Source organism: Hylobates moloch, unplaced genomic scaffold, assembly GCF_009828535.3.
Source record: "Hylobates moloch isolate HMO894 unplaced genomic scaffold, HMol_V3 SCAFFOLD_6, whole genome shotgun sequence".
Classification (NCBI taxonomy): domain Eukaryota; kingdom Metazoa; phylum Chordata; class Mammalia; order Primates; family Hylobatidae; genus Hylobates; species Hylobates moloch.
The window spans coordinates 45557618-45577868 of NW_026652281.1; the positions used below are offsets into that span (position 1 = coordinate 45557618).

Here is a 20251-nt window from a genome sequence, read left to right on the forward strand (position 1 = left end):
AACTTCTCTTGGTTTCTACATCTGTAAAACCTGAATAATGATGGTAACTCAGGGAAAACACTCAATAACCATTCTATGTTTTTACTAAAAATCCCTCTAAGGGATTTTTAAGGAAAGGAAAATCCAGAGGATAAAGCAGTAGTAATAGACAGTCCTAGAGTTATTCTTAAGACTTTGATGCTCATGAAAAGAGCAAATTTGAGTAATAAACTAGTCTATATTAAAACCTGAAGCCAAGTTACTATTTCTTCACATGTAGTGGCCAAACTGCCCCAACCACACTGTCCAGGACAATGGTCTTGGCATAGTTCTGCACCCAGGATGTGAAAATAACAAAAGTGCGTTATTATAGTCAACCAGCAACTTTTCTTAGTTGATTACTTATCATAAGCACTCTCCTTGAAGTCTTGAACGTTTTCACTAAGGTACTGACTTAACTATCTTTAATGTTATAGATAGATAACAGGAGGGAGCAAAATGGTAAGTGGGTAGAATCACAGATTGTTACGGTCTTCTTTCCATAAACTATTTTGTGAAACCACTTTGTTTTAAAGCACACAAGACTTCCTCTCTGCTACTTACTACAGTCAGACATTAAAAGGACAAATATATTATGCTCAAAAAATCAAATTCTAAAAAACCTTTATAGTTCTCTCACCATTATTGTTAGTTTAGTGAAAAAATTATGTACACTATTTTTATTTGCTTATTGAAGAAAAAATATTACTTACTTTCCATCCCAGACATGGTCACCTCTGTGGAAAATCACCAGGTTATTCTTAGGGTCTAGAGCCACCCCAGAAACCTGGCCTGGCAACAAGTCTACTCCAAGCCAATCCAGTGCCTCTTCCATGTGGAAATCTAAAAGATATATCCACACATTTAGTGTAAAAGAGAAAGGTCGAATTGCCTTGTGAGGATTCACAATAGTTACAAGAAGCTCATGCAATAACATCACTAGATGCAAAGAAATAAAAAAAGACAATCAAGCCGTGCTCTACATAAATTATACCACATGCACATTCCAAGTAGCTTTCTGAGTGATGAAATGAAGTGACTGGGAACTTGCATTAGGACTGTTTGCTTTTCCTTTTGATAAGATGCCTGTAAAGCCAGCTAACTCAAGTCATTAAAGGGTACATTTGAGGCGGCCTTCTTGTCAACAAGATTCTTACTTCACTCTCTTTGGAAAATACAACAACATACACGGCATTTTAATACAAAGCTTTTAAATGTTTTAAATAAATAGGAAGAATGGGCAATAAGCCTGGCACTATGTGTTCCTCTGTCCTTTTCCCTCATTCATCCATCTATCATCTATCTATCTATCTATCTATCTATCTATCTATCTATCTATCTATCTATCTATCTATCTAATCAATCATCTCCTGAGTAAATTCTGGATATTCAATATAAAATAGCCCCCATAATAAACCATTCATTGATTATTCCTTGTTACACAGAACTAAGATATCAGTCTCATTCTCCTAATTTCAGTGACCCTATAAGAATAGGACTCTCTTTTTCACTGTTCATATTTGGTTTCCTAAAATGAGAGAAGAAAAAAATGACAGAAACTCTGTGACTGAATGATTTCCAAATTATTCTTATTTCTGATCAGAATATCTCTTCAGAGAATATCTGGGTTTGCATGTGTGGGTGTTTTGAGACAGGGTCTCACTCTGTCACCCAGGCTGGAATGCAGTGGCACAGTCACAGCTCACTGCAGCCTCAACCTGCTGAGCTCAAGCAATCCTCCCACCTCGGTCTCCTGAGTAGTTGGGACAATAGCTGTGCACTACTATGCCCAGTTAATTGAAAAAAGCAATTTATTCCAGAGATGGCATCTCATTGTGTTGCCCAGGATGGTCTCCAATTCCTGGGCTCAAGTGATCCTCCTGCCTCAGCCTCCCAAAGTGTGGGGATTATAGGTGTGAGCCATTGCAGCCAGCCTCATTTGTGTTAATCTCTTTAATAAACACGCTCATGGATAAAGGGTTACAATGTATATATCTATACTAATTGAGGATATAGAGTTATGAAGATGACTATGAAAGCTATTGTATCAGCATTGATATTTCTGTCCCTCCCAAATTCTTCAACAAAGATTCTGAGAAGAAAAGCAGCAATTTGAGTCTCATTCCTCCTTGCCACTCTGAAGGATGTGGCAACATGCAGTGAAATCCTCAAAGACGGACATTAAAGACTGGGGGGAGAAAGAGAACCTCAAAACTTATATGATCAGCTATGAAAACTTGAGAGGATGCTTGTGTGAGAACAAGCACTTCAAAATAATTCTGTCAACTACAGAAAAAAAAGTACCTTTTCACCCAAAATATTTTAAACTTTGTACATTTAATTTTTTAATAAAAATTAACAAAACATAGCACAATAGGATGCCCAGATTAGTTCAACCTTTGCTGAAGCATCTTCTTTGCTTCCTTCCTTTTTCTTTTTTTTCTTTCTTTCCTTCTTTCTTTTCTCTTTCCTTTCCTCCCCTTCCCTTTCCTTTTCCTTTCCTTCTTTTTTTCTGAAGCATCTTCAACAACTATTCCCTAAGTGTACTTTCTATGTAAGGTACTATGGTAGAATCTGGGAACGCAAAGGAATAAAACGTGGTTTTTGGCCTTAGTAAATAAAAGGATATAATAGGGCTATAATAGGATAGGAATATGACAGAATACATTGTTTTAAAAATCCAGGAAACCAATACTTATGACACAAAGTAGTACAGGAATATAGGAGAGGGCCCAGAATCCTTCCCAAGGCTAGGGCTGGGATAGGGTAGAATTAAGGTCTACTTAAAAGGTTTCCCAAGGGAACAAACATTTGTGTATGCACTTAAAGGTAAGGTGGAATTCATTTAAGTGTAGAAGTGGGCAGAGAATATTTTGGTCAAAAAGAATAAAAGTGAGGATGTTTATAATTGCAGAATGTGTTTTAAGATTTTGTAAAATAATCAGGAAAGGATACGTGTGTATGTAGGGTGGAATGGGGGCCTGGGGACTGGATTAGCTGACCCTGAGATCTGATTTAGACTGGAAAATGTATTGATACCACATAAAGGAAGCTGGATTTAACAATGATCATATAGTGTGTAGCTGCGGTGTCTTGACTTCTACTGAAAATTTTGAGGCACATTACAAGTATTTTATTAGCAGCAGTAAAGCACAGAGTCAGGGAATAATTTGCTTTGGAAATATTTTAGAGCATATGAAAATGTCGTTGTCACTCATGTGTATTGTGATATGCCTTTTGGAGAGAAGGTGGGCAGAATTACAGCTGGTATGCCTGAATTTGCAAATAATCCTAGGTATAGAAGTGGATGTGAATGGAGCTGCTCAGATGAACAGTATCTATCATCTATCACCCTTGCTTATCACAAAAGGGAGAACAATTGCAAACAGCTGCTACTGACAATTGGGAGCCACTGAAGGTTTAGAAACATGTTTTATTGGTACAAAATAATTGTACATATTTATAGGGTACATGTAATATTTTGATACAAGCATGATCAAATCAGGGTATTTAGAATATACATCACCTTGAGCACTTATCATTTCTTTGCATTGGAAACATTTCATATCTTCTCTTCTAGCTATTTTGAAATAGACAATATATTGTTGTTAACTATATTTACCCTGCTGTGCTATCAAACACTAAAAGTTACTTCATTTCTCTACATGTTGGTACCCATTAATCAACTTGTCTCCATTCCCCTGAATGTTTCCCAGGCTCTGGTAACTATCATTCTATTCTCTACTTCCATGAGATCAAGTTTTTAAGCTTCCACATATGAGTAAGAATATGGTATTTGTCTTTCTATTTTTGGCTTATTTCACTTAATATAATGACCTCAAGTTTCATACATGTTGCTGCAAATGACAGGATTCCATTCTTTTATGACTGAATAGTATTCCATTATGTACATACACCACCTTCTCTCTATCCATTCATCTGTTGATATATTCTTAGGTTGATTCCATATCTTGGGTACTGTAAAGGGGGTACAGTTATCCCTTTGATTGACTTCCTTTCCTTTGTGAAAAATGTCATTGGTATAATGATTGCATTAAATCTGTAGATTGTATTAATCTGTTTTCACAGTGCTGATAAAGACATATCTGAGACTGGGTAATTTACAAAGAAAAACAGGTTTAATGGACTTACAGTTCCATGTGGATGTGGAGGCCTCACAATCATTGTGGAAGGTGAAAGGCATGTCTTACATGGTGGCAGACAAGAGAGAATGCAAGCCAAGCAAAAGGGGTTTCCCCTTATAAAACCATCAGATCTCATGAGACTTATTCACTACCGCGAGAACAGTATGGGGGAAACTGACCCCATGATTCAATTACGTCCCACTGGGTCCCTCCCATGACACATGGGAATTGTGGGAGCTACAATTCAAGATGAGATTTGGGTGGGAACACAGCCAAACCATATCAGGTAGTATTGTCATTTTAACAATATGATTTTTTTCAGTCCATGAGAAGGAAATATTTTTCCATTTTTTTGGTGCCATTTTCAATTTCTTTCATCAGTGTTTTGCAGTTCTTCTTGAAGAGATCTTTCATCTCCTTGGTTAAATTGATTCATCAGTATTTTTTTAAGCTATTGTAAATAGGACTGCTTTCTTGATTTCTTTTTCAGCTAGTTCATTATTGGTGTATAAAAATGCTACCGATTTTCATATGTTGAGATTTTGTGTCTTGAAACTTTATTGAATTACTTTATAAGTTCTAAGACTTTTCTTGGTGAAGTCTTAAGGTTTTTCTCTATATAAGATCACATCATCTGCAAAGAGGGACTAATCTGACTTCCTCTTTTCTGATTTGGGTGCCTTTTATTTCTTTTTCTTGCCTGACTACTTTGGTTAGAACTTCTAGTACTATGTGGAATAAGAATGGTCAAAGTGGCCATCCTTGTCTTATTCCAGTTCTTAAAGGAAAGGCTTTCCTCTTTTCTCCATTCGGTATGATGTCAGCTGTGGGTTTGCTGTATAGGGACTTTATTATGTATAAGTATATTCCTTCTATGCATAATTTATTGAGAGTTTTTGTCATGAAGAAAGATAGAATTTTAGCAAATGCTCTTTCTGCTTCTATTGATATGATCATATGGTTTTTGTCCTTCATTCTGTTGATGTGGTATATCACATTTTTTGATGTTGAACCATCCTCATATCCCAGCAATAAATTTCACTTGCTCATGATGCATTATCTTTTTGATGTGTTTCTGAAGTTGGTTTGATAGTACTGTGTTCAGGATTTTGCATTTATGTTCATCAGAGATACTGGCTTGCTCTTTTCTTTTTTCACTGTATCCTTATCTGGTTTTGATATCAAGATAATGCTGGTTTCATAGAATAAATTAGGAAGAATTCCCTCTTCTTCCATATTTTGGAATAGTTTGAAAAAATTGTTATTAGTTCTTTATAATTTTGGTAGAACTCAGCAGTACCATCTGGTCCTGGGCTTTTCTTTGATGGGAGATTTTTAAAAAATTACTGATTCAGTCTCATTACCTGTTATTGTTGTGTTTGGGTTTTCTATTTCTTTCTAGTTCAGGCATGGTAGGTTATATGCATCCAGGAATTTATTCATTTCCTCTAGGTTTTCTAATTCATTAGCATACAATTGTTGAAAACTGTATGCTAATACAGTTTTCATACAGAAATCATTATATCTCTAATGATTCTTTATATTTCTGTGGTAATTGTTGCTATGTCACCTTTTTCATTTCTGATTTTATTTATTTGAATCTTCTCTCTTTTTCTTGGTTAGTCTAGCTAGCAGTTTACTCATTTTGTTTATCTTTCAAAAAGCCAACTTTTTTTTCATTGACCTTTGTATTTTTTTAGTCTCTATTTCATTTAGTTCTGCTCTTTTTCTTTCCTTTTACTAATTTTGGGTTTGGTTTGTTCTGCTTCCTAGTTCTTTGAAGTGCATTGTTAAGTTGCTTATTTGACATCCTTCTACTCTTTGATGTAGGTATTTACTGCTATAAACTTCCCTCTTAGCACTGCTTTTGCTATATTCCATAGGTTTGGGTACATTGTGTTTCCATTTTCATTTGTTTCAAATTTTTTTTATTTCCTTCATAATTTCTTCACTGACCCAGTAGTTGGTCGTGAGCATGTTGTTTACTTTCCATGTACTTGTACAGCTTCCAAAGTTCTTCTTGTTATTGAATTCTAGTTTTTTCCTTTGTGGTCTAAGAAGATATTTGATATAATTTCTATTTTTAAAATTTTGTTGAGACTTGTTTTATGGCCTAACACATGGTCTATCCTGGAGAATGTTACATGTGCTGATAAAAAGAATGTGCATTCTCCAGCTGTTAGATAAAAGGTTCTGTGAATGTCTGTTAGGCCAATTTGGGCTACAGTGCAGTTTCAATCCAATGTTTATTTTTTGTCTACATGATCTGTCCGATGCTGACAATGGTTGAGGTCCCCAACCATTATTGTGTTGGAGTCTATCTCACCCTTTAGGTCAAATAATATTTCCTTTACATATGTCTGTGCTCCAATGATGCATATGCATATATATTTAGAACTGGTATATCCTCTTGCTGAATTGATCTCTTTGTCATTATATAACGATCATCTTCATCGTTGTTGTTGTTTTTACCGTTCTTAAAGTCTATTTTACCTGATAGAACTATAGCTACTTGTGCTTGTTTTGTTTTTCATTTGCATGGAATATATTTTACTATCCCTTCACTTTCAGTCTTTATGCGTCTTTACAGGTGAAGTGAGTTTTTACGAGCAGCAAATAGTTGGGTTATGTATTTCTCTCCATTAAGGCAGTCTATATATTTTAAGTGAGAAATTTAATCCATTTATATTCAAGGTTATTATTGGTAGGTGAGGATTTATTTTTGTCACTTTGTTGTTTTCTAGTTGTTTTGTATGGCCTTTTTTTCCTTTCTTTCTTATTGTTTATCATTGTGGTTTGATTTTTTTTTGCAGTGGCAACACTTGAGTCCTTTCTCTTTCTCATTTGTGTGTCTGCTCTGCCATTGAATTTTATTCTTGTGTTTTTGTGATGGTAGATATTGTTGTTTTGCTTACAGAGGTAAAATCTGGACTTCCTTATGCATTTCTTGTAGGGATGTTCTAATGCTAATGAATTCCCTCAAGTTTTGCTTTCTGGGAAAACTTTGCTGGGAATAGTATTCTTGGATGAATTGTTTTTTGCTTTTAACTCTTTGAATATATCAATTTACACTGTCTCCTGATCTGTAACGTTTAAGCTGAGAAAGTTGCTGTTAGTCCAAAGGGGGTTTCCTTATATGTGACTTGATGCTTTACTCTTGATGTTTTTAGAATTTAGTCTTTGTTTTTAAGTTTTGAAAATTCCACTATAATGTGTCTTGGAGAAGACCCTTTACGTTGAAGCTATTTGGGGATCACTGGGATTCCTGTATCTGGATATTTGTATCTCTTTCAAAATGGGAAGTTTTCAGCTGTTATTTCATTAAATAGGTTTTCTATGCCTTTGCCCATCTCTACACCTTCTAGAATAATAAAAATTAGGATATTTGGTCAGTTTACAGTGTCCTATATATCATATGATGTAGGCTTTCTTCATTTTTAAATATTATTTTTTTCCTTTTAAAATCTCAGGTTTTTCTTTTGGGGGGGGACAGTCTCATTCTGTCATCCAGGATGGAGTTCAGTGGTGCTATCTTGGCTCAATGCAACCTCCACCTCCTGGGTTCAAGTGATTCTTATGCCTCAGCCTCCCGAGTAGCTGGAATTATAGGCACACCCCACCCCATCTGGCTATTTTTATTTTTATTATTTTTAGTAGACATGGGGTTTTGTCATGTTGGCCAGCTGGTCTCAAACTCCTGGCCTCAAGCAATCTACCCACCTCAGCCTCCCAAACTGTGGGATTACAGGCATAAGCCACCATGCCTGGCCTTACTGGGTTATTTCAAAAGATGTCTTCATATTCAGAAATTCTTCCTTCTGCTTGATCTAGTCTATTGTTGAAGCTCTCAACTGTATTTTTTAGTTCATGTGATTAAATTCTTCAGTTCCAGGATTTCTGTTTCACTCTTTTTTTTTTTTTTTTTTTTGAGACAGAGTCTCGCTGTTGCCCAGGCTGGAGTGCAGTGGCGCGATCTCGGCTCACTGCAGGCTCCACCCCCTGGGGTTCATGCCATTCTCCTGCGTCAGCCTCCCGAGTAGCTGGGACTACAGGCGCCCACCACCTGGCAATATCTCTTTGTCAGATTTCTCATTCAGATCATAAACTGTTTTTCTGAATTCTTTGTATTGTTTATCTGTGTTCTCTTCTATTTTACTGAGCTTCTTTAATATCAGTATGTTGAATTCTTTTTCAGGAATTTCATAGATTGCTTTTTTGTTGAGTCTGTTACTGAAGAATTATTGTGTTTCATTAGAGGTATGTTTCCTTTTCGTGTTTCTTGTGTCCTTACATTGACACCTCTATATGTGATATAACAGTTGCTTCTTCCAGTTTTATAGATTGGGTTTCATAAGGAAAAATGTTTTTCTTTATAGATGAACTATAGTGTTGGTTGAATAGGGTGGTTGGTTTTACTTCTAAGTGGACACAGTAGTCTCTGTATGATTTCTTTGGCTACAATCAGCATCAGTGGCGTCTCTGAGTTCCTCAGCAGCTTAGGCTGCAGTTTTTAGCAGAAGCTAAGGTGAGGCTTTGCTGACGACAAGGACACAAGGTGGGTTGATCCTTGGGCCCCACTGGTGGCAACAGTGAGCTGAGCATGACAGGCTTTAGGCCCCTAGGTGTTGTATGCAGGTATCAGTGGTAGCAGGTCCAGGCAGCTTACTCAGGTTCTGGCAGTGGCAGTGATGGGCTGGATGGGCAGTTAGGTCCTTGGGCCCAGGGGTGGCATGCATGGCATCAATAAAGGCAGTATCAGCACTGAACCTATCTTCAGATCCCCAAGTCATACACATGGACACCAGCAGTGGTGGTAGTGGGCTGGAAGGACCAGTCCTCAGGCCTCCATGTGGCTCATGCAGGTGGGTGCTGGAAGCTGTGGTGATGGCAGGCTTGACAGACCCATCCTTAGACCCCTTGGAGGAGTGCACAGACACCAGTGGTGGTAGACAGGGCGGGTGAATCCTCAGATCCCTGGACAATGTGTCTGGACTCTGGCAGGCTGGTTTGGTCCCCAGGCCTCAATGATGTGGGCAGGCACTGGCAGGGGCAGTGCTGGGTGGGGAGGAACTGTCTTTAGGCTCTCTGATGGTGTATGTCCATGGGAAATTTAAAACATGGGGTGACATGATTAATGCTGTATTTTTGAAAGTGAACTCCGGAAACAGAGTATAGGCATTAGATTTAGAAATGACTAGATAAATCAACAGATGGATAAGTCATTCCCCCACCAAATGTTTAAAATGATTTCAAAGTTGCTTGAATCTCAGATTGCACTTCTTTCATTCTTCTCTCATGTAGTTGTTATAATTCAGTACTCATTCACCACTCCTGAAACTTCTAGATGGGTTCCAAGGGAAACTCAAAGCTCACGACAATGCAGACATTTAATTGCTTTCATCACGTTCTCAGAGCTCAGAACCACTACAACTAGACAGAATTCTTCAAGGGCAAGGATCATCCCTCATTCATGGTTTTGTCACCAACTGTCACACAGGACCTGGCCTACTTACTGTATGGCCTCATAAATGCATTAAACTAAAGTCTATGTTTTAGTCTCTACTTGTTTATGGTATCAGTTAGCATTCAAACTCCCCTACAACCTTATAATTCATCTGTACTAACTTTTCACCCATAGCAGAATTCTGAAGATACTATGAGAATACACAATGAAAATGCTAATTGGCTGATTACTATCAATAAAGACAATAAACACATACAATGGCTTCTGGAACCTTTCTATTCGGTGGCCTACCAACTAGGTACTGGCAGCTAAATGCTCATGAAGATGCGGAGTTACTATTCTGACAGAAAATATGCAACGTCTAAAAAATTGCATTATTTTGGGGTCAAATATGAATTTCATAAAATATTGCAAATACTGTTTAAATAACTTTAATCTGGCTATGAATGATCTCAACTATCATATGCCCTTAAACTGGTAAGTGCTTGGAAGCCTGCAAAAAAATATAGACGCATAGGTTGTTTTGAGCCTATCTTCACCAATTACAAAAACACTCATTTGTCACATATTAGAACGCTTGTAGGTTGGGAATGTTCAAGAAGGAAAATTAATGTAAATATCTGGAACATATTTATGAAAATATACACCTTTAGTGAATTTCCAAAAAAGTAAAGATGATGTGTAAAAAAATGTATGAAGTCTAACACCATGAGCAACCTGGTTCTTTTAGTACTGCATGTTTGGAAAAATTATATTACATTATTGTTAGTTTTATTTTAAATTGTCTTTGCACACTTACATTACTTAGCCAAGTGTTCAAAACTTTCAGGATCTGAGTCTCTTTATTAACCAGAAATTTTAGGATAGTTAAAGAAAAACTTCATGGTTTTTTTCTGTGAGTATTAGCTAAGTTAATTAATATTTTTGCTTCCAGTGTCACCATATTTTTAATTATCAGGTAGTTAAAGGCTATTCCCTATACGATGAAATGATCAAGAATAAAGGCAGTGATTTAAGACTAGTGTGTATGTAGGTGGAATTAATATTGATTATTGTTCCAATTCCTGCTCATCATGACATGAGAATCAGAGAATGCTAGAACTGTATCGGAATTATTCCACATAACTGTCTCATTTGACAGGAAAGGAACTTCAGCCTTGAGCCGGACTTTAGGCCTCAATTTCAGGGATAATTATTTTCTAATGCCCAATTAAGGACAATTTCAAAGGCTTATTAAGGAAATTATATGATAAAATATATTTGAGTTATACCTTAAACACTTTTGATGATAAAGAAGTTAAAAATTCTAGTTCAGATTTCTCTTAGTTATTATTTAAGAAATGATTCAATACATGACTTGCTAATGCTACAGATTTACAGTGTTAGCCTAAAAATTAAATACAAATTTCTTACCCATGACCTTGGGCAAGTCATTCCCGACTTTGTCAATTGCTCTAAATTCAGATAGCAAATGGTAGAATTATTTCAAACTTGATTGCTTGTTTTTAAAATCTGGAGTTGAGAACATATTACTGGAAACAATACTTTTAGAAAAATAAGGTAAGTATACATTAGCTATTGATCCTAGTAGCTTTGATACAAATTTGTTTTTGTTTCTAAAAGATGATTAAAAAGTTGAAAGAACCCCCAAAATCTTAAAATATTTTTCCAATGACATATAACACTTTTTATGATAAATAAATTATATTATTCTATAAAGAATCCTTACATTTATTATAAATAAAGGTTAATGTACAGCTGCATATCCTCCCATATATTCAGAAAAAGAAGTTACTACTTTTAGAAAAAAATTAAATACTGCTATTAAAATTGTATCAATTAATCATGAAAAAGATTAATAAATTACACTTTTCCAGAAAGAGATTAATATTAGTGAGCACTGTTGCATTCACATGAAATTATCAATAAGTATTTGAAAGGGCATTCATTTATCTGTTACATAAAGACTAACAGAGCTCAAGTTGAGGAAAAAATTCAAACCCAGAACTATGAATTAATTTCAGTGTAACAAGGCTCTTCACATTTAATTTTAAGAAATAGAACTGAAAAAAATCACTAGAAGACTTCAACAAAAACAAAATATGGTGCTTGCTTTTTCTGTACTTGTAAATTTTCATCTTTTGGGAAAAGGATGTCTTATTTTGGTCAGGGATTGTTATTCATCAGAAATGCCAGCAATAACTGTAATTAACTAAAACTATTGTAGAAATATTTATACCAAAGTAAGAAAGAAAACAAGAATGAATTATAATGCTTCATTTAATGGGAGTGAAGTGAGGAAGAGATTTACCATATAAATAGGGGCTCAAAAGCATTAGCAGGATTCTTTTCCTTTTTAAAGTTTCTTTAATTGCAAATGAGATTTCTATATTGGTCAAACTGGCTGAATACTGACCAAGAAAGCATGACCAATACACCTATAATAACTATAATTATTACAATTGTAGCCTGAGATAATTAGATGACTGGAAAAAATCATCTTCCTATTTGTATATCTAAGGTGTTTGTGTGTATGTGTGTGTGTGTGATGCAGAATAACAGAGTGATTAAGAAGCAAGACTTGGGAGTAAGTCTGCCTGGCTTTGCATCTTGGTTTCTTGAGCTGTGGAATTTTGGACACGTGACTTAACCTTTCATCACTTTCTTCCTCTCTAATGAATCAATGCGTCTAAAACACTAAGCTTGGCTCAAAGTAAGTGCTATGTATATGTGTTTTTTTTAACCATTCTCCTCCCCTCAGAGATCAAAATTCAGCCACTGAATGGTTTATTTTACCCTGAAAATTCTGCAAGACTTGAACCTAGAGGTAAGACTATGACTGAAATATAAGAATGGACTCTGAAATTAAGTATAAGTTGTTCATAGAAATGAAGAAAAAACTAAATGTATCATAAGAATAATTGAACACCTTCTGAATCCTCTTATCTGATCAGAATTGTCACACAAATGCAAGTGTATTTTCTCACATCCAGAGGTTTGTAATACATACTGAATCAGGCTTCCACATGCAAGTATGTGGTAGTCCAATCAAATCTGCCACTAAAATAGCTAGCTCTACTTTTTAAATGTTCAATGAGTCTAGTTTCCAGAGGGCAACTAGAATAAAGATACCTAAGATTTTGTTTCTACTCATTAATGCTATCTGTATCTAAACTATTAATGATATAAACTAAACTATACTAAGTTTAAAAAGAAGTGCATCTGCTTCTTAGTTTATTGAGGTTAGCATTTTCACACTGTATGTCATGTATCACATGCAAATATCAAGGTAGATCAATGTAAGTGATCAGACGTTTGAAGAGCCACAAGCTCCCATTGTGATAAAACACTGCCAAGTCACTTTTTTCTCAACTTATCAACTTAGAATGCCAAATTTTGCTGCTTTCCTGCATACTGCAAGAAAATTCTCTGTCTCACAAATGCTGCTTAAGATCAAGTAATCAATATTTATACTTTGGTATTTCATTTTTAAAAATCTCAATCTAACATAACATGACAGTAATGGTAGCAATAATAGTCACAATTGTTAATGTATTGTAACATTTTTAAATGCTTTCTGCATGCCGACACTGTTCAAAGCACTTTGCATGTATAATATCATTTGACCCTCACTTGAACTCTGCGAGGAGTATATTATTATAATCCTCATTTTACAGATGAGAAAACTAAAGCCCAGAGAATTTTTTATACTTGCCTAGAGACCACATAGAAAACTGTATAGCTGGAATTCAAAGCCACCAGGCAGTCGGGTACCTGGACCTGCAATATTCTACATTATACTGTCTCCATGAAGTAGTTTCCAAATTTGATTTTGGCCACATACAGAACTGCTTTTGGGGAAGCTGTAGTGTGTGTGTGTGTGTGTGTGTGTGTGTGTATGCACGTGCGCACGCATGCATGTGTGTGTTGGGAAGCCTGTGACTATTACCTCCTACTTGGTGGGTCTCCTTTCAAACAACAGTTTGAAAACCTCTGGTCTAGTCTATCTGAACCTGTCCAGGAAGTTTCTGTTGCTAATGCTGTTTTCACAATTGTTCAGAGTTTTCAGATCTTCACCAAAAATCATGAAGATAAAATCTAAAAAAAAAATGCTATTCGCAGATATTTGTCCTCCTAGAGATACAATAAGACACAGTACTTAACTATCTTGTTCTGGGGAACGATAAGGACTTTCTCAGCTGTGCAAAGTTAGAAGATATCATTCTATTGTCTTCTTCATGTAGCTTGGTGACCACTGATATCCAACCCATAACGAGGTGGAGAAGCCAGTTTTAAAGGCAGATGCCAGGGTGGAAAACAAGTGGAATCCTTACCAAACTAAAGGTTCAGAAAATAGTATGGTTTTTGAAACCCTCAGGTGTTCCTAGGCCTACCATATAGTCACACCCAGATTTTTGGGCTGATCTTTTAATTTCACCTTTGAACCCTCAGGTCAACTGGATGGGCTTCATCACCATATTACAGTTCCAACGTATAGACCAACTGATGAAATCTAAAATACTGCTGCAGAAAACACCATTGTATTAGATTATGCTGGTGTCAACAACTGAGGACATCAGACCAGGGTTCTGAATAGCAGTCTCCATCTTCTAAGCAGTGAGGGTCCAGTGTTCTTGGGAAGTTTATCTGAATTGGGCAAGCTCATTAGCATCTCTTTGAGCACAACTTTACTGAAATGTAAGAAACTAGAAGATGCACATTGGAAATAATAAAGTCCAAGTTTTAGATTTAGATCTGTGACCTCATTCAAATAGGTTAACTTCTGGCTTCAGCTTCTTTATTTGAAAATTAACAATAGATGTCAAAGATATCTGAAATAAGTATGAGCTATAATATTAAGCAACAGACCAGCCTGACTTTTTTGTTTTTATAATAATCTCATATAAAAAGTTACTTTCTTCTTTGCAGCAAATACAATTCCTTATAGTAAATTAGGCATTTAGGGAAACAGTTAATTCCTCCGACCATTAGGCTCATTCTCAGCTTTGCCTGGAGTAAAGAAAGGGTATGAAAGAAACAATGGAAGATTATCCATCAAATTTATTCTCTTTGACTATACCCTGAGGACTAGACATTAATTAGATTACTAATAAGTTTTATTAGGGCCTTATATGCTAATAACTTCCTACTTTATTTTTGGCAAAATGGAAGCTTCCCGAGGATAGGTTTTCCTCTGGCTTACCCAAAGGAATGAAACAGCATCGATAAAGTTAGATATTACACTGCATTACATACAGTAAATGGTGAAAGAGAATTAAGAAAAAGCCTTTTAGAAATAGCTTGCCTAAATATGAGTTTTTCTGTTTTGCATTTTATTTTTTAAAAGTTTTTGTAATTAGTGACATAACATTAAATTATTTTAGAAAGGAAATACATGTTCCTTTCTTAATTTGCAGTTGTGCTGTATGTTTCTGTGACTCATTGTTATTCACTTCAGTGACATTCACATGAAGGAAATTTCCCTAAACAGATCCTAGAGAAGCATTTTTCTCTTGAGCACTACCATTTGACCACTTTGGAAAGTATGAGGATATTTGCGAAGTACATGCACCTGGGCATTTTAAGGGTTTATTTCGTAGAAAAACTGAGTAAGTTTCAGAAATGCAATATCTTAAGTCAAATTCTGACTGTGATATTGACACTCTTGATGCCTACAAATGACCATGATATCATTTCAAATCCAAGAATAACAAAGACAAGTCATAGAATAAATAAAGCATGCTGCAACTCACATTTCACACATGAACACAATTGTATTCCCACCAAAGAGGCTCTTTTCCCTTTTATATTTCCATGTTGTCTGGGTTACAATTCACTGTCCTTAAAATATAAGTTCAGACAGACATTCCTGTGTGTTTTGAAATGGATAGGGGCATGATAAACTGCAAATTTCTAGGCATCATACTCAGAAATGCTGATTCAGTTGTTCTTTGATAGGATTCAGGGTCTAAATTTTTCTTACGCATCCTAGGTGATTCTGAGGCAAGGAGGTCCAGGGACCACCTCATGAGAAACAGTTTTATTTGACAAATCCAGAATGAGCTAGAGCAGGGCTGATCCTGTTTAAACACGAAAAGTTAAAAATCCAGGTTCCAGTTAACATCTCACAGAAACCATTAGACCAGTACCAATGGACTATGCTTTGAAACTCTCATGTGAGCAAAAGGCACTGCATGCTAATTTTTTTCAATTATAAATAAAAATCAGCTGGGTGTTGAATAATTTATGGCCTCCTACAAAGCTGAATTTGAAAACATCAAGCTGGCAGCCTGTGCCATTCCAACCCACACATGGACAGCTGCCATGCACGCATATCCGTTACTTTTTTGGAGATTATCTCCACATGCTGTATTATCTGGCTTTCCACATTAGCAAGTAACATGAAACACAATCAATATCACAGAGGCCATAACACAATTAAAGACAAAGACGAGGCATCCACAGCTTGCTGGTACAGAAACCTGAAGGGAATAAGGTATTTTCCTCTACTTATAGAAGCCTATTTGGGCTAGAAATAAAGATAAATCTGATAGTTATTGACTTACTAGAGGTCCCTTCAGAAATACTCAACTTTCTAATTAAGATTGTAATTGATAATGAAACTTAAGAAATCAAAATCATAAAAATGGTTATATTTTACAAGTCAACTGGATGAGAATGTTGAAAGTGTAAGATTCCTTTGAGAGGAATTTAATTACCTTACAAGGAGATAGTATAAGCATTTCTTACACTGGGACTTTACATATCAGGTTTTGAATTTTCAATGAATTTCCATTGAGCAAAATGAAAAATATTCAATTATAAGAATTTTTATCCTGAATTTCATATGCCTCCTTTCCCCAAATGATCCAAATATTTTTTGGTCCTTGTAGTTCTGGCTCACCAACAGAACAGACACTAAATTCATGCAGTAATAGACCAAAACCAAAACAAAACAAAAAAAAAACTTCAAAGATGGTATCTGATAGCCCAAATCTGAGTAATATTTTTTCTAATGATAAGTCCTTTTCATTGATGAATTTTTTCACCCATTAATTCTTATTCCCTTCAGGTTTTGCTAATGTGGATTGTAGCATTTCACACTTTATTGCTTAAAAGAAACCCTACACGCACCTCCAGTGTGTTCTGGTTCCCAGGTGCCTTCACCAGGTGGGGGCTGCTGTAATGAGAAAACTCTGCTCTCTGGTGGCCTCAAGGTAGATACTAGTCTGTGGAATTTGTGAATTCTGTCTCTGACAAGAATAGCATTACCCCTCTCATGTTCTGCACCCTCTCTGGCATCAGACCGACCAAGATCCTTTTTTTGGACTACATTTGCAATCTCAGCTACCAGGTCTGACTCTGATTCTGCCTTTTCTGTAGGATTATATTTGTGCACATGAACAACATCTTCCCTTTCTCCTAGCAGCTTGGAAAGTAGTGAATAGAAATCACCTGTGGAAAAAAGAGAAGAGATAAGGGCGTGGAGGGTAGATAAGATTGCAAAATTTACAAAATTTGGTGCTTTAAAAAATATCTACTCATTTCTCATAATAAATAAGAGAGAGGTTTGCACCCAGACTTTTAAGCATAGGAGGAAAAAAAAAGAGAAAAATTCCTAGACCAGTGAAATACTTTATTTCATATATCATCTATTTCTTTATGTATAACATCTATTGACATATTAGTAGAAAAAAATAATGCTTATGTAACTGCATAGCACATTTCAATAAATGGTTTTCACAGTATAGTTTGATATGGAAATTAAGAGCTCATCAGATTTCTAAAATAAAGTATCATCAATAGCTACATTAGATAACAGCTATCTGCACAAGAAACTCTTTGTAATTGTCTTTAAAAACCTATTAAAGTGTAAGCCACAAGAAATGAAATATACATTTCTTGAGCAGGAAATATATATTTCCTGTAAAACACAAGTAAATATGTATCCATTTGACAATTGGGAAACCTAAATTTTATTATTTTGTTAGCAGTGCTACTGTAAGCTCTAGTTGTTCCTCTTAAACAAAAAATGAGCAAGTGAAAAAAATAATTTTTTGAGCAAAGGATACTTTTAAATCAGCTCCAAACAAAGGAAAAGATTTTAATAAATTGATATCATTAGGGTGATTCATCACCAAAATGCATTTTATGCCTTCCTGTATTAAGGAGTAAACTTGGGTATGAGACTCAAATTCCATGAAAGCAAATTATTTGTAAAATATTATCACATATACAAAATATGACTACAGAAAGTTCATGAAGTATTTTAACCCTCATCATTTCCACAATGACTTCAAATCCATTTATATCAACTGTGTGAATGGTAAACACATTCTCAATGAAAACACAAATCTGCTCTCCTACACCAAACCCAAAGGCAACCACCAGTTCTTCCTTTTCCTCATCCTATACTAGGTGCTGCTAATGATGAAATTACTTACGACTATGGAGTCCTGTTGCTTACATTTTAATTACATTTACAGCACAATTAGAAAACATTTATAAAATCTCTTTTCATGACCATTAGGAAATGAAAATGATAACTGGTTTAGCCATGATGTATTTCACTGAAGAATATATTATTAAGAAAGTGGTGCAAGGGGAGATGAAGTCTTTCCAAAATGACGCTAAGAGATGCTGTCATGTTTACAAATAATCTTGGTTTAATGTTTCAAAGTAGGTTTTCAATTCTTGCCAGTGAAATCAGCTTATCCCAGGTGAAATCTTCAATCAGAAAATAATTACCAAGTAATAGGGCCAATCTCAGTAAAATAAACAAAGCAAATTATAAGTCAACCAAATCTGTTAGGGCACAGTGGCATTCTGCCTCACAGAAGAAAAATTAATACAGTACATTACTGCTAAATTCTCATCTACCACACATTAAATATAAATAGTTTCATATGCTTGTACAATGAAACATCTTATTTAGGAAATAAAATACAAGAGTATTTCAGGGAGAGATAAGCCATTATTTAAAAACTTGAGGCTGGGCGTAGAGGCTTACATTTGTAATCCCAGCACTTTGGGAGGCCCAGGCAGGAGGATCACTTGAACCCAGGAGCTTGAGACCAGCCTGGGCAACAGAGTGAGACACCATCTCTTTAAGAAATAAAAAAATTAGCTGGGTGTGGTGGCATTCAATTACAGTCCTCACCACTTGGGAGGCTAAAGTGGGAGGACTGCTTGAGCTCAGGAGTTCAAGGCTGCAGTGAGCTATGATCACGCCACTGTACTCCAGCCTGAGTGACAGAGACAAATGTCATCTCAAAAAAATTAAAATTAAATAAAAAACTTGAATCCATATGTTTAAGCTATTATTTTTATTGAGACAGGGTCTCTCTCTTTCACTCAGGCTGGAGTACAGTGGCACAATCTTGGCTCACTGCAACCTCTGTGTTTAGGGTAGTCTTGATGGAGGAAGACAGGTTCAGAACTATGCATAGTCATTCAGATTTGTAAGAGGAAATGTAAAAGCTGTAATAAAATACCAAAGGTAGAGCACTCCAGTTCATGTGAATTTATCATTTAAAATTGTCATTGGGTTAGGAAAGCAAAAATTTTTAAAAGAATGTAACAGGCTTGGCTGCACACAGTTGCACAGGCCTTGCCAGAATAAAGTTTCAGAGCAGAATCTGTATAAACATCTCGTTACATGAGAGAGAGACCACTAGATGGCTATCTCTTACATTCCTATGTGCAAACCAGAAAGAGTTTTTTCCTCTTCTAGTGTACTGGATATAATATGGAATCCTGAAATGTTAACCAATTTTCTTAGTCACATTAAGATGTTTATTTAGAAAATACATCTAATGAATATAACAGATGGAGTAGAACATAAATAAAGCAAGTTGGTGGTCCTGACCCCTGTGTCATCTCTCAACGTTTCCTTTTTCTTTTCAGTTTATGTTCCACTCATATTGGCTTTTCATTTCCTTGAATATCAACTCTAACAAGATGTTGTTTCTTCTGCCTGGACCACTCCCTCCCCACTAATAAACTAGCTCCTCAACTTTCAGATCTTCGGTGTCACATCAAAAAAGCCTTCCTTGACAATTCAACTCAGGGGTCTCTGCTGGGTGCACCTATAGCACCTATAGCAGTCTGGTCTTTCCCTGTATGGCAACTTCTCAATTCAAATACACATCAAACCCTATTTCTGTGCCTCTAAGAAATTCTACTTTGTGCCTTTAAGTAAATTCTACTTAACCTAATAAAGATAGTGACAATAACCTTTAGAAATTACTTTGTAGATTTAAAGAAGACAGTTAATATTAAAATACCCAGTCCAGTACATATCATAAAGTAGGTGTTACTAAATTATAGCTATTATAATTACTAACTGAAAAAACAAACTAATTGCAACATGTCTGCTTCAACCTGTGGTTTACATAATATTTTAAAAATCAGCTCCTTTTTCCTAGTCAAGCATTTGGATTTTCATAATAGAAAACAAAAAACCCTTTTAGGGCCGGGCACGGTGGCTCATGCCTGTAATCCCAGCACTTTGGGGGGCCAAGGCGGGCGGATTACTTGAGGTCAGGAGTTTGAGAACAGCCTGGCTTACATGGTGAAACCCCATCTCTACTAAAAATACAAAAATTAGCCAGGTGTGGTGGCG

The 20251-nt window shown here is 35.8% G+C and overlaps 1 protein-coding gene across 17 annotated transcripts in view; it reads right to left on the reverse strand.

Annotated features, from left to right (window-relative positions):
• PAM (peptidylglycine alpha-amidating monooxygenase) overlaps positions 1-20251 on the reverse strand; it is a 278097-nt gene that overhangs the window by 39544 nt on the left and 218302 nt on the right. For 10 of the 17 annotated variants that reach the window (XM_032156743.2, XM_032156742.2, XM_032156740.2 and 7 more), the window contains exons 15-16: positions 16762-17082; positions 732-861 (exon numbers count right to left, since the gene is read on the reverse strand). In XM_032156743.2, coding sequence (XP_032012634.1) covers positions 732-861; positions 16762-17082 — 451 coding nt within the window. The remainder of the gene's footprint in view (positions 1-731; positions 862-16761; positions 17083-20251) is intronic. The other 7 variants (XM_032156751.2, XM_032156750.2, XM_032156747.2 and 4 more) reach the window with 1 other exon arrangement.